At 39.9% G+C, this 15084-nt stretch overlaps 1 protein-coding gene across 1 annotated transcript in view; it reads right to left on the bottom strand.

The window, feature by feature from the left end:
- LOC144018042 (solute carrier family 22 member 23-like) overlaps positions 1–15084 on the bottom strand; it is a 49878-nt gene that overhangs the window by 13171 nt on the left and 21623 nt on the right. Inside the window, exons 4-5 of the mRNA XM_077520137.1 lie at positions 3845–4013; positions 1959–2086 (exon numbers count right to left, since the gene is read on the bottom strand). Coding sequence (XP_077376263.1) covers positions 1959–2086; positions 3845–4013 — 297 coding nt within the window. The remainder of the gene's footprint in view (positions 1–1958; positions 2087–3844; positions 4014–15084) is intronic.

The raw sequence follows: 15084 nt of genomic DNA, 5'->3' as shown, positions 1-15084 counted from the left end.
CCAACTTGACAAAACGAGCAAGCATGTTCGCACTTTGCTACCTTCAGAGACACGTGCGATATTTCACGAAACAGTTTCTACCTCACGGCAGGGGCCATTAAAGGAGAAACGGGTCGGAATGTGTCGTTTGGTGCCTGACGAGCCGGTTGCCGGTGAAACATGCCTCACGCTTCGGTGTTTCCACGTGAACTCGAGCATGTGACAGCATTCCACATCCCGTGCCTCTCGCTGACCGGATCGCTGAGCTTTTACATTGATCCCCTGGCCAAGCCGCAAACTTCCGAGCGAGACGCTCAAGGCTAAAGACTGGTGCGGCATTGAGTTCACTCTTCGATTGATTGTTCCGCATGTGCCTGCATCAGTTTTTTGAAAAGCTACAGTACAATGAAATGCAGTGTTCAAATTCTTCCAAATACTCCTGATAGTCACTATAACTGTGTGATACGTTTTAACTGCTATTTTTTTTTTTCTTTCTTCATTTTCTATACTATTTAGGTACAGCCTAAATGTTCAAACTGTGCATAATGTTACAGTGGGTGGCTTACCATAATATTCAACTTTTCAGGAATTAAACCCGAGTCGTGTTATGCTACTGTAGTTTAGTGGTGGTCATGACGGATCGAGCCAAGTATTTATTTATTTATTTATTTAAGGTGGTACTAAATTTAAGAACCACCGACCCACACCAACACAATATTAAAGTCATAAACTTATTTAAATTATTGTATTAAAAACTATACATATACACGATTATCGGCCGGGTGGATATCAAAAATCTGAAGGTCCATAAGAGATCAATTTAAAACTGGGAACTTTTTACAAATGTTTTATCGTAACTTTATAAGGGAGGCTGCTGACACTGGAGGCTTTTTGTTTTTGTAGGGGAAAAAAGGTAACATTTCAGTAATATTGAAATTTTGGAAAACTTTGACTGTAGAAAACTTTAGAGAGCTGTTTACATGTTTAGGTTTTCATTTAAGACAAGACATGCTGATGACCCTGATAGCTCCCTGTACTTTTTTGTGTGAAAAATTCAAACAAAGTTTTCTATTTTCTGTCTAAAATTAAATGAAAATCCATCGACATGTAGACAAATTTGATAAGTTACTTTGACAAACATACTTAACGGCCTTTCAAAAAAGTTAAGAGTTGGTTTTGGTTTTATTTTGACACCAATATTTTCTTTTTCCTTTGGGTGATTTTCCTCACATGATTTCTCTGTGCCCTGCCATGTCTTTTTAACATAGTGTGTGTGGGTGCATTTGAATGTGTGAGTATGGGCATGCTCATGGGGATGTTGGCAGGAGTGAGTTTTCTTTTTAAATTGTACTATGGATATTTTTATTTTTTTTAATTTTTTTTCCTAAAAGACTGTACTATGGATATTTTAATTCCACAGAACTTTGAGTTAGATTTTTATGCTCCAAATGTAGGTTAATCTTGGCTTCTCCTTGACTGCTAATAATCGGAACAGGCCCTGGGAAAAAATATTGTTCTATCTGTACCATTTCCATGATCACCTTGAAATGTATGGTTCGCTGTAAAACGAGGACTCACCATAGTTGGATGTCCGAAAGCTAAAATATTGATACCTAGTGTTGGTGTAACATACTGTCAATAACTGCTGATTAATCAATAAACGTCAAAATAAGCTGTGAACTAGCAATGAAATATGTAATGGCGACAGCACACTTGTTGCTCAAGTGGGCTCCAGGGTTCTAGCCATCACCCGACTGTGCACCCATCTCAGGTCATAGCCGCCCACCCGTGCTGCAGCAAAATGAAAGAAGTCCTAGTGTGGCAACAATGTGGTGTTCATCGCCTCACAGCTACTTCAGGAGTGGCCTATTACCATGGCAACCAGACAGGAAACTGAACTGATGGTGTCGATGGTGCCTTTTTGCAGGCAAACGTCGCTATCAACTCATTGCTAATTTCTATTATTTATTTTTGGTTACCTGGGAGGATGTTGTCCGGATCCTGCTGCATATTGACGCAGTTCTTCTTAGCGATGTGTCCCATGATCCACTTGGAGCGGCAGTACTGCTGCGTGGCCAGCAGCCAACGCAATGACTCAGGGAAGATCCTGACAAGCAGACGAGAGGGAAGTCCTCGCTCATCAGTCGTGACAAACGAGTCCGCATGGAATGAAATCTCATTTTCAAGCTGGATGAGGTTACTCACTGACAGTATGGACTTTTAAATCTCATTTTTCTTATCCGCAGTGCCACATTTGGCTCAAAATGAAATGCAGGAGGAAAGCTTTCATAGTATGCAAAATTGTAGAACACTTTGCAAGGATCCTTCTGTCCTTTCTACTCCACCTTTCTGCTTTTAGCTGCCATGTGTTGCTTTAAAACACGACTAATGTTCAGTGCAAACAGGAGTGGTTGGAATATACAAAAACAAATGAATAATAATAACAATAATAACTAACTATTACAATAATAATAATAAAAATACATATTTTTGGGGGCTAATTTTTAGGATGAACCGATATTAGATTCTAGCAGCATGACAACCGTGAGCGGACAACACACTAATCAGAGGACAACGCATCAGTGTTTGCAGTGTCTATTTCATCTTGCTCCCGCCCTCCTCCTCCTAATACAAATAAGTGTTCTCTGCTCAGAGAAGGAGAACATTACAGAGAAGGAGAAGTTACTTGGATGTAATTTATGTCAGCACGGTCGTTGACTGAGCTTTGCAAGCAGCCAATCACATTGTACCCCGGTTAAAAGTCCCGTAATAAAAGGAACGAGCTCAGACCCGGTAACAGCCAGTATGAGTGGTTATTGAATTTGAAACCTTGACTTTTAAAACCACGGTAAACCGTCAAAACGGTTACTGTGTAGTCATTTCTATGCAGGCCTTTGTAAAGTATTTACCAGCCTAGCATAAAACATGTAATATGTGAACTGCAGATCTGTGGCACTTGGGCTTTTTTTTTTTTCTACAAACACTTTTTGGGGAATAATATTAAATAATGTGTCCAAGGACTAGTTTAGAGAAATGCAAAGAAACAGCAAGCGTCGAAGCAGAATTTGTCTATCTCCCCACAACATGTAACTATGGACACACGCAACATAGTGGAGCGATCACATGTCAGAGTGAACTGCGATGCTAATCTCTAAATGATGCAAGAAACATTTTTAATAATGTACAGGGACCTCATTTTCAGCATATGGTAAGACTGCACTTTAATTCATCTGAGTGACTGTTCAAATGCCTTGGGAGTGCTGCTGTTTTGGCTAGAAACTCAGTTCAACTAGGTAGTGTTTATAAACTGAAATAATGACAATCCATATGTTTCCATCAATGATTTGAAAAGGGAGTCTCCTTTTGGAGGGAGGCGTTTATTTGCCTTCAGTGGCCGGCGCACCAATAGACTAACAATAGTTTACCTGATGCCTGCACATCATCATCCTTCCAATGAATTGGAAAGCCCCATCAATTAGATGAGCCCACGCGTGTGCATTATATCTCCATTATTGATATTTGATCAGATTAGCCATTTCAAGAGCTGCTGCTGAGCGTAACCACCTTTAGTTTGCACAGGTAGGCCTTGGAGCAACGCCAAACTCCAGCATACAGACTGCAATAAAATCTAATTCCCCATGAGTTTGTCGACCTCAGCAGTGCACGGTGCGAGACGGAGTGCCTTTATGGATGGCGACTCCAGTCTCAGGCAAGGTCACTGGAAAGCTGAACAAATATGTGTTTAAATTGTGAAATTAAAACGGAATATATTCTCCATTAATTTACTTACATTGTTTCTGATAGCTGTGGGTTTTAAAATGATGACAAAAAAATTGAAATAAATTATTTGACTGTCGCAACTTACCATATGTAGGACAGCATGAGCAGCAGGGGGCAGATGATGACAGCCTGGAGCACCTGCCAATCACGGCACAGGTAAGCCACACCTGGCATCAGCAGCTGGCCGCCCAGCATTACGAAACTGGCCACCATGGTCATGGAGAAGCGCCAACCTGGCAGGCACAGCTCGATCCCTGGTAGAGGGGAAAAAACCCCGGAAGACACGGTGAATATGTGAGTGAGTAGAAAAGTGAATGGTATCAGCTGAGGTTCATGACTCATGTTCCAAAACAGGCACCAAAACACTGGTGAGCATCGGAGGCTCACAGGTAGTGACATGATTTTTTAAGGTGATGTCATTCTTAGGAAAACGCCTCGAAATTGAAGTGTTGATACATTTATTGCCCCTGGCCATTGTTGCGCCTACTGTGTTGTTACCATGACTCCAAAGGATCATCTGCATTCCGGGAAAAAAAACAAAAAACAAAAAAAACATATCACATATACTAGTTTTCAAAACAAAACATATACATACAGTATATACCTAGTCCCTAAAGTGATATGGGTGACAAAAATAAATAAATAAATAAATAAATAAATAAATAAATAACATTGTTATAACTTATATTGCTGCTTCTGTATTTGGTAAAGACATTTCTCATTGTAACAACAATGTTTGTCATTCAAACGAGAAAACTCATTTGTACTCGTTGTCCACCCCCACTCCCCATGTCACTTTAGTTAAGGGGTGGCCATGTTCGGTCCTCGAGTACCTACCCAGCCTCTTTTCAATGTTTCTTTCCACTAACACACCTGATTCATGATCAGGATCGTTAGCAGGCTTCTGCAAAGCTTGCTGATGAGCTGATCATTAGATTCAACTGTGCTAAAGGAGGGAGACATGGAAAACAGACTGGATAGTGACTCTCGAGGACCGAACTTAGCCAGCCAACTTAGGGCTGGGAATCTTTGACTGTCTCTCTTTTTGGGTCTACAATTCGATTCAGAATCGCTTTTCGATTCTCGATTCAAACGATTTTCGATTCAAAATTATTTGATTGACAAATGATTTCTGCTTCAATTCACAGATATGCACAACATTGAAATGATCTACTCCAGTCTGCTTTGCAAGACAAAATGACAAATAGAGACATTAAAGTATCTTTTTTTTTTGTTTGTTTAAACATTTATTAACTTCGTATTGTAAGTGCCTTTTTCCACAAAAACAGTATGTGGGCTACAACTGCCTTTTCCCCTTCTTCTTCATTTCTAATTTAAATAAAATCGATTTTTGGATATTAATAAATGAGAATCTCGATTCTTTTATGAATCGATTTTTTTTGGCACACCCCTAAATATATGTTTGAATCTATCAAACTGGAACCCGCAACCTTGAGAAAGGTCAACAATAGGACGAGAATATTGTGAGGACCTCCAATAAATCTCACAGCTACAGCTGTGAGACTGAACATAGCAGCACAGTGTGCAGTTGTGAGGAGAGGGAGAGAGTGGAAAAAAACAAAACAAAAAAACGCTCTTTTGCTCATTTGTCCACTATTAGAATGGCACTGATTCATTCCGGCATTAGCATTCACACCACACAGGCTGCCAGCCACCACAGACAGTGGAGTCCTTTAGTGGCCACAGTGGGATGGCTTCACATCACAGCCCCGAGGGTGAACACTACAGTATAGTATCAGAGCTATTCTCACATTGTTCATCCATCCATCTTTTTTAACGTCACATTCGCTGCTGCACAACTCGCTCCAAAATGGGCTTTTCAAGGTGACAGAGGCCAGCATAATGGGGTGGGTGTCGGGGCGAGTGCTCCCGCTCCATTCCAGCAGAAAAAGACTGGAATTTCAATTAGGACGTGCCCCCCTTCAGAGGGCATGAATTATGCTCTATGTTGGCGGACAGCGTCACAGCTAGAATGACAGGGCCAATGAGTTGAGAGCGGGCTGATGGGTGCAGGACCCGCTGAGTCTGACCCGACTCAACTTGTTGCGAGACGGTTCACTGCTCTCGGACTGCATGGGATTAGAATTCCTTCATCTTGGTGGACGGCATCATGAGCAAGAAACGGGCACAGTCTGCCATTACCGGGCAGTCTGAAAGAGCGCACACAGATGCGAGAATACAGACATGTCACGTTGGTATAAAACGGCACAATGATGACCAAGGACTAAAAAGACAACAAAAAAAATGATGAAAACAAAAGCAGCCTTGATCTCCTTCCACTTCACGTTGACCCTAATCTATGCCCCCATCGCACCGGCTCAGCATTCGCACAATGCTGAGCTTGAGCTGGTGCCCAACTGACATAAATCTCCTGCTAACCAATACCATCACACATACCACAAAGTCAAAAGTGTTGCCGCCAAGTTCTCCGGAATGGCGAACTAATCAATAATACAACTATGAGTGCACTCTGTCCAGTTACGTTGCATTAAAGAAATTGATGAAAATGTCTCAATCTCTTAATCTCTTAGTCTTAATCCAATTGCTTCTATGTTGAGTAGAAAAGAAAGGAAACTTTCTGATTAAACAAAGTTGTCAGACTTTTAGCTCTTGTGGTGATGGTGCAAAACACAGACTAAGTGAACACCTAGTCAGTCTACTGTATTTTAATTTATTTTATTTATTTATTTATAGCCTCCCTTTAAACCGTTAGGAAAATATAATAGATAGTAAAGTAACGACTTCAGTTCATAGACACCACACATGGGCAGTTGTCTGTTGAGCCAATTAAACTCTGTTGCTAACCAAAACAGCAGCACCAAGTAAGACATGTAAAGTCCCTCAGTTATCAGTGGAACTGAAGTGTTCCAAAATACACCCATACATGCATGATGTAAATGAGTGTGCAGTATGTTTTTTTTGTTCGTTTTTTTTTTTGGGTTCATTTTTCCTTTCGGACAACACCCGAAAAGAAAAAGGGCTGACGGGATGAAGCTGAAGCTTAAATTATTAAATAATATTAAATATTAATATTATATTATATTATTAAATATTAATATTAAATATGATTTGGGGTTATGTGAAGACAGCTTCTCCAACAGTGATTAGACTTGACACCACAATGTTGTATGCGTTTAGGTCCTGCGGTGAAATGTCATTTATTTGTTCCACCCAATTGTTGTGGTTTCTGTCTTTTCACTGTATTTCTCTGCTTGTGGCCGATCAGGACCTAGAGATTATAAATCAGAAGAATAGAAAATTGTTATTAATTTCATGCCATTTTAAGAAAAAAAATGCTACGTTGGCCTATACAAGTCTTTTAAAATTACCTGTCGTTTTTTGGGGGTGGGAATTTAAACAACAAAACTTGTGTATTGGTACTTGGTATCTGTATTTATGACTAAAGAGGTGAGTATTTGTACTAATATGAAAAAAGTGGTATTGACACTAAATGTTTTATGATCGCAGAATGAAGCAATTCTGAATCGGAACTAATCATAGTGCCAACTGCCTTCTGGGACATCCACGTCTTCAACATTGCTGGTTCCGCTACACTGTACTTTTCCAGCCAACAATGATGTAATCAATTCTACTTCAGAGCCAATTAGCAACGACAATAATCCCAAAAGAAGCTTCGACTGCTTTGCTGACTGGCCAAAGTGGAAAATGAATCGGATAGCAGCCACAGCAGACGTCTAGCGCAACTCAGCTTCTTGTTTTACTCACTTGACCACTACAGGCACTCAGTGCAGCCACTTCCTGTACCCACAGTAACCTTTAACTGCTCACATCACGTCCTTCTGGCCATGTAGCACGTCAGGTCCATTCATCTAACAGGACTTTTTGGTCTTTGCTACAAATGTTTGCAGAGATACGTGTCCTTATCTTGAGTCACAGGCCTTCTTGTGGGCCTCTGAGATAAAATGAGAAAACAGAAAAATAACAGTTGTCCTCCTGTGTTTTGCCTCGCCTTGAAAGCAAAACACTGGCATGTGTACACATTCAGCCGCTTGAACAGTGAAGCTTTCAAGGGTTGGGCACTGTTACTATTAGCGAGCCACAGCTTGTTGAATCCTTCCGACTTGCCTTTTGTTTGATCACAAAACCAATGTTCGTCCTCTAAAATGTAAATTAGTCAATCATTAAGTCGAACTAAACGCGCACCTGCTGTTCTGTTTACAAAGTAACTATTACGCAAACATATGTGACATAAAACACAATGTAACAGGTAAAAATTAACCAAAACCCAACTTAACAAAGTAAACAATAAATCCAAATGATCCATTACCTGACATAACAAAATGTAACTCAAGAAGGTATAATAACAAGAGACATTAATTAAACATGAAAATAAGATAATCAGATTAAGCAGATGTGCATGATTTAAAATAAAAACAATCCCCATAAAGTGACATTTTATCACTTTTCCAAGCCAAGTCAAACTGAAAATGTGTCATATATTTAAATTTATATTCTGTTACAGAGCCAAGATCAAAGACCGACTCCTCTTCATAAAGCTGAAGTCATTTAAAGGAACACTTTACTTATTGATCCATTTTTAGCAGCAAAAAGTTGCTACTTTTTCAATAATTAATTTGGTGACGTGATTATTTTTTTATGTACATTTAATAACTTTTAAACCATTGTTAAAATGAATCGAACGCCGGCATGTTTGTTACACGTGACTAAATAACCCGGATGTTTACGTCACTAGTGTGTAAACGCTACACTATGGAAGCACTATGCAACGCAGCCGTGCATCTAGCGTCAAACCCGGAAGGATTAAACCTTATCGCTTCGAGCCAACACGACAAAATAACACTACCGAAGGAAAGTCTGCCTTGGATGTGAAAGTTGTGGCGCCAGATGGTCTTTTCGGGCACAAAATAAACTTTGACGAACGAGTGAATCAGGCGGGGGGTGAGTGGTGCTCGTGCGGGAGCTGCACAGGAATGGACAATCCGCTAATGAATGTGTGCTGTCTGGAAATGAAAGAACTCGAGGATCGGTTCCTTGCGGACAATCTCAACTGCATCCTGGAACATCAGACATTCAACATGGCAATACTAAATAGACATTCTCAGGATAGCTTTGGTTGCGATGAAAGATGTGAAGAAGAAAAGTCTTGGAGGAGCAAATATCCAACAGGTAAAGTGACACACAGTACGAGCAATGCAAAACGTGTGGAACTGACGAAATATTTCATGAAAAAGAAAAAATAGTAAAATTAAATGTATCGTCGTTACAGCACCCAACCTCCCCTAGCTGTTTTTTTTTTCTTTTTTGCGTAGCGTCCCACTGCGGTCAGGCCAGCCGCCCCAACGATTGTTAATACTGTGCATTACGGTAACGTGCCGACGTGCCCCTGCGTTGGCCACCTTCAAATGAATTATGAAATAAAACAGTCCGTGCAGTATAATAACGAATGCCCCCCCACCCCCGAAACATGCCTACCTTTCGCTTTAAATTTGCTTCGCTTCTCCGAGATCTTTCAGTGGCCGTAGTAAGACCTCGATTTGTGTCGGCTGTTGTGAGAGTGAAGGCTCCGTGTTGCTAGCAGTTGCGGCTCCTCCATCGGCTTGATTATTTCCCACGTCTGGTTCTTTAAAGATACTCGGTACTGCGTTGGGCTTTAGTATTAGGCGTGTGGCGTACCCCATCTCAAATTGTAACATATATTCGAAGTCCTCATGCCTGAAATGTTCGCTGCAGGCACGCCTGCTTGTCCTTCGGGAGGTTGACAGCACTTAGCAAACAAACCATTGTCTACTCAAGTAGCTTTTTTTTTTTTTTTTTTTTTTTTTTTTTGGGGGGGGTCTCGCGGGTTTTCCCTTGCCGACGCCTTGCAAAATTTTGCAATACAGTAAGGCATAACTGACGTTTGTGTCTTCCTCGTTGTTATGTCTGCGTGAACTACTGTTCCCCAAGCGAGTATACACACTAGTGACGTCACCACTTGGGGGCGTTGCAACACGGAAGTACTTCTATGTTGAAAAAAGTTAAATAAATCAATATAGGAGTGTATTCTTCAGCTCTTATGCATGTTTCGTAGCTATACTAACTATTTACTGCCAATCAAGCCATACATGTAAAATTAAAGGAGCCTTCCTTTAAGGAAATGCTCGTCTGGACCAAAGCGAGCTCAGCCATGTGCAAAGCTGCTGATGAGTTTTGGCTGGCTTTGTGACTGACAGGCCAGTGCAGCATTGTCAGCACTGAGCGTATTCCTGATCTGCAGCCAGCCAGGCTTGCTGCTAGACTGGTCTTCCTACAGATGGAGGAGCTTTTGTGCGAGCAAGGGAAAGTGCTTTGTCAGTCAGTGCAAAAGGGGGGAGAGTGTTAGCGCATAACTGTAGGTCACTTTTAGCCACTGATAATTTAAATTACATTAAGTATGAACACTTAGTTCTCCGGAAAATCTTAATTCTTCATCTTATCAAGGCACTTTGCACCATTCTATGCTTTCAACGTTGTGGGTATGGCTTGGGGGAAGGCCGTTTTCTGTTCCAAGTGCACAAGCCAGGACCATAGAGTCGTGCTTGGATGAATTTGGTGTGGAAGAACTCAAAAGCCCCGACCTTAACCCATTCAGACACCTATGGTATCGTGTTTGGATGCTTCCTTAAAGGCTGATATTAGAACTTTTTCAGCACCTTATAACTGTGGTAAAGGGCATATTTACACAAATATGTATATCAATGGTACCAAAGTAAAAGTGATTACACGAGGTTTAAGTTTACGACGGTCACAACATACGACATTTGGAGATTAAAAAAGCCGCCCAATAAACTAGTTTATGCAGAAATGTTTTCACTAACAGAAAACATTTAGATTGGAACATTTAAAGTCGAACACCCCAAAATCCTGGGAACAAAATATATGGCTCGTTTAAGATATTGTTTTATTCCAACAACTAATTTTTTTTCACTTCTATGACAGTTGCATTACAATGCTTGTACGGTTGATAAAGATTTAAACTAGGGCTGGGCGATAATGGAAAAATATAATAATTATAATCTTAATTAAAATTGAACTCATGAGTGATAATGATTATTGACAAATTGACAAAGTAAAATAAGAATATACAAAATGGATGGATGGATAATAGCAATAAATATGTTCCAGCTGTAGGGGCAGTGTTGTGCCACGTAACCAGGGAATACACACTTCCCGAAGTTAGAGTTCGAGTAGAAGAAAGTTTAGATTACGATCTAGAACTCGTTTTTCACAGATTATGAAGATTAACTGCTGTTGAGTATTGTTATATTATGTGTGTGTATGTGTTTCTTCTGCGTCTGTGTGAGAATATTCGTTACTGCCAGAAGTGATTGCTAATTTCCAGTTAGCATGTCAATGGGATTTTACATTGACTTTAGGATTAGCACTGATGATGTTTTTAAATGAAACATGTCTTGGAAGTAAACATTCAATTTGTGTAATTCTTTTTGTTGTATGTTTAGTTTTATTGTAAAAACCGACTGGTGTGCCAAGAAACATGGTGCATTCAGGGTACTTTCACGAGGTCGGGAACTTGCAAACCCACATCACCATTCATTACATTAATTGTTTGTCTTTGATTATAATGTTTATTAATATGTCAAGAAGCCAAAATCGAAATCATGATTACATTTCAATTAATTGCCTAGCCCTAGTAAAGATGGTGACAGTTTTAACAGTTTGCCACCTTGGGAAAACCCGTTAATAGCAGTTCATTGACATGCATCATAAATCATCTAAACGGGACTTATTCTGTCCAATAACTCTTTGAAGGGCTTTTCTACAACCTCCCTTGATTATACAAATGGGTGACTCATTTAGACTCGGCACACAAATAACTCGAGGCACTGTCAATACCGAGGAGCAATGAAAGGGAGCTATTGACGATTAATAAGGTCATAGCTATTGATCGCGGACGTGAGAGACTGCCAAAAAGCCGCAGGTCACCACCTTTTTAATTCATGTGCTTGAAAGTGTTAGACATTTAAAAAAAGTGAAGTAAAACACAGCTTGGGTGAGTGTTTCCTTTTGAGTGTATTTGTCTATTTTGACCTTACCCTTTTCCTCCCACACAGACCCACTCAATCACAAAAACAAGCCATCGGCTCTGCAGGAGTCACCGAAAGGGAACAGTGACCAAAAAAAAGAAAATCTTGGAATAATTTCACAACGTAAACTCAAGAGCCAAACAAAGGTTGCCCACATTGATTTTGGCAAATCACTGGACTTCACTCAGGATTTTTTCAGATAGCGTGAGGTTCTGTATGTGAAACTCCCACAAATAGGGAAGTGTTTCTTTTTTTCCAGCCAGACAGACGGAAGGTGAAGTAGAGTCATAGCAGAAGAGGCTTTGCTGAGCATGCACGGGCCAAAAGGCTGCACGGAAGGGAACTTTAACCCTCCTCGATAGAGAGAAATCTGCACCTTTACCCATTTATCAAGATGACGAGTGAAGAGAGATTGTAGATGGGGGCGGGGTCAAGGACATGGCAAACTGTATTGCAGATAATTGAAAAATACTATTTCCGTGTGAAAAATACAGGGCCAAAACCAAGCCAGATTCTCCAAATATCACATCATCCATTTTAGAGCATTCACATTTTACTTAAAGGGACACTCGTGAATTTGACAACGTCATTTTTTTCCATGTACAACTAACACTTTTAAAATGCACGTGCTGAGAATGAGAGCTCAGGTAACAACCAATCAGGGCTTACCTAACGTTTACTAGTTTACCACAACAAAATCCTTCTCAAGGGAAAGGAGGCCTTCATTGCAAAGGACTGTTCAGAGGTCAGGGCAGTGCAAAATGATCTAAAAAGGAAGCTGAGGGAGGCCAGGGAACAACTACAAGAAGAAGACTGAGGCCAAGATGGGACAGAGAACACCAACGTCAAGTATGACCTTGGATGAAGATGACAGGCTAGAGCAGATCGGTACCATTAGCTGAAGAAGAGATTTGGCTCTGGAGCTGAACCTGTTTCTTCTGAGAAGACTAAGATGGTTTAATGTTCGCAAGACGCTCGTAAGGATCTTCTACTATGGTGGCCAGCACAGTCTTCTTTGAGGTGGTGAGGAAGGCCTAGTCTGTGGCTGGTCTAGAATTGGACAACATAGCGAACAGGTGTCAAATTCAAGGCCAGGGACAGAGAAAGACAAGAAGGAGAAGAATGAGAAAGAGACCGTTCCCTTGGCAGTTATTGTTAATCTGTATCAAAAAGTGTTTGATTGTTGCCAAGTTTGTATTTCTTACAGCAAAAAAAAAAAAGAAAGAAAAAGAAGAGAGAAGAAAAAGAAGAGAGAAGAAGAAGAAGAAGAAGAAGAAGAAGAAGAAGAAGAAAAAGAAGAAGAAAAAGAAAAAGAAGAAAAAGAAGTAGAAAAAGAAGAAGAAGAAGAAGAAGAAGAAGAAGAAAAAGAAGAAGAAGAAGAAGAAAAAGAAGAAAAAGAAGAAAAAGAAGAAGAAAAAGAAGAAGAAAAAGAAGAAGAAAAAGAAGAAGAAAAAGAAGAAGAAGAAGAAGAGAAAGACAAAGAAAGAAGGAAGCAGGAAACGAATAAGGAAAAAGAAAAGGAAGAGCCAGCGAACAGTGGCTAGCTACCAGCTAGCAATAACTAGACGAGATAAATAAAAAAATACCCATCAAGATGACTGCATAATATGCAAATCTGTTTGTAATGTATCATCTGATTTTTACAACTAAAAAGCACAACAAAAGTTTAGTTGCTCTAGCGTCATCCCTCAATATTTCAACATTTTGTTCTTAAGTAGTGCTGTAAACACACACACAATGTGAACACGTTTGAACAGGTGTTACAGTTCGCCTACTCGTGTAGCTTAATTAACCAAGCTAGAGTACATATCATCACCTGTCTGCACTCATTCAGCAAACACAAAAGGAAGCTATTACTTGTGCGGACAAACATGAAGCCTCATCGTTGTGAGTGATGAATTTCTGTGTTAAAAGGAGGGTATCAAACGGAAAACATCTTGGCCGGGATGGCCTCAAGCTACCTGACTAGCCAGGCAAGGTGCAAAGAACCCACATGTGTATATATAGGAGAATCATACTTAAAAGAATTTAATATGGCCAAATTAATTATTTCCATGTGCCTGTCCTTTACACACTATATGGAAGGACACACTATTTTGCAATCAATTTTATTTCTTTATTTCTTAGCAGACGGCACTTAACAAAAATCTTCTTCAAAGCAACATTGCGCAATGCTGCCTGCATTTTCCTCCTCCCCGTGCACAAGCACGCCCAATCAGACATGTAAAACAGGCGAGGAGAAATAATACAGCTTCTGGCGGTCGAGTGACTACACAGACTGCTCACAGCGAGTAAACATGATAAACAAGTGTCTTTTGCTGAACTAATGAAGCGTTTATCAGGCGCTGGCCCGCTAGCGCACTTTGAGCAGTAAATGGATCATCATCCGGTTGGAGGCACTTTGATTACTTTTATAAGGACCTAAGTCATGCCTAAATCATAAATATTCATTCTCTGCATCGCATCCCAAGACAAACTAGTGCGATACTGACTTGAATTTTAGTCAACTTTGAACACAACTGTATGTTGGTCATAGCAAAGTTTAAATTCATAATATATTCACGCGACCGAAGTGATGTAAAGTGGGATGAATCCAAGTTTTTGGGAGAATATTAACTAAAAACATTTTCCCAAATGATGAAACCTTTGTAATTTTGTATTACGAGAGTCATTTTGTAATATGTTATGTCGAATAAAATATGAACATTCAGAAGTGAACTTCTCCACGAGAATAAAGTAATGTTAACAAAACGTTTACAAGAAGAAAAGTTCAGGAGTTTGATACCAATTCTTTTTTCAGACCGATACCAGTACTTAACCCGAGTAGTTACCGATATGGAAACTAAATAACGATACCAATAGTACCTAAAATTCCCCAAAAAACATTGACAGATCATTTTAGAGAAAGACTTTTATGTCAAAATGTACAATTTTTCCAGAAATTAATGGAAACTTTCTATTTTTCTCATTTCTAGTTCCTGATCGTAAAACGTCCGCAAGAGAGCTCCTGATACTGGTCCTGAGTCACCCACCAATCAGACTCTTGCTCCACCCCTCACTGATATTTGAAAACAGCCAAATTGTGTTTATCCCAGTGTTTAACCTGAAGGTGGCCACACAGAGGGTTTTTGCACCAAACTCAACCTTTCAACAAACGTGCACTCAAATTTCAAAATAATGACCAGGATAATTAGAAAGCATTAGTAGACACAGATACAGTTTATCAGAAAAAAAAAGTTTATTTAGTTTTGAGTATCCC

This window comes from Festucalex cinctus, chromosome 1 (genome assembly GCF_051991245.1).
Source record: "Festucalex cinctus isolate MCC-2025b chromosome 1, RoL_Fcin_1.0, whole genome shotgun sequence".
NCBI classification, from domain to species: domain Eukaryota; kingdom Metazoa; phylum Chordata; class Actinopteri; order Syngnathiformes; family Syngnathidae; genus Festucalex; species Festucalex cinctus.
Note: the sequence above shows the minus strand (reverse complement) of the source record. Positions and strands in the feature narration are given on the sequence as shown.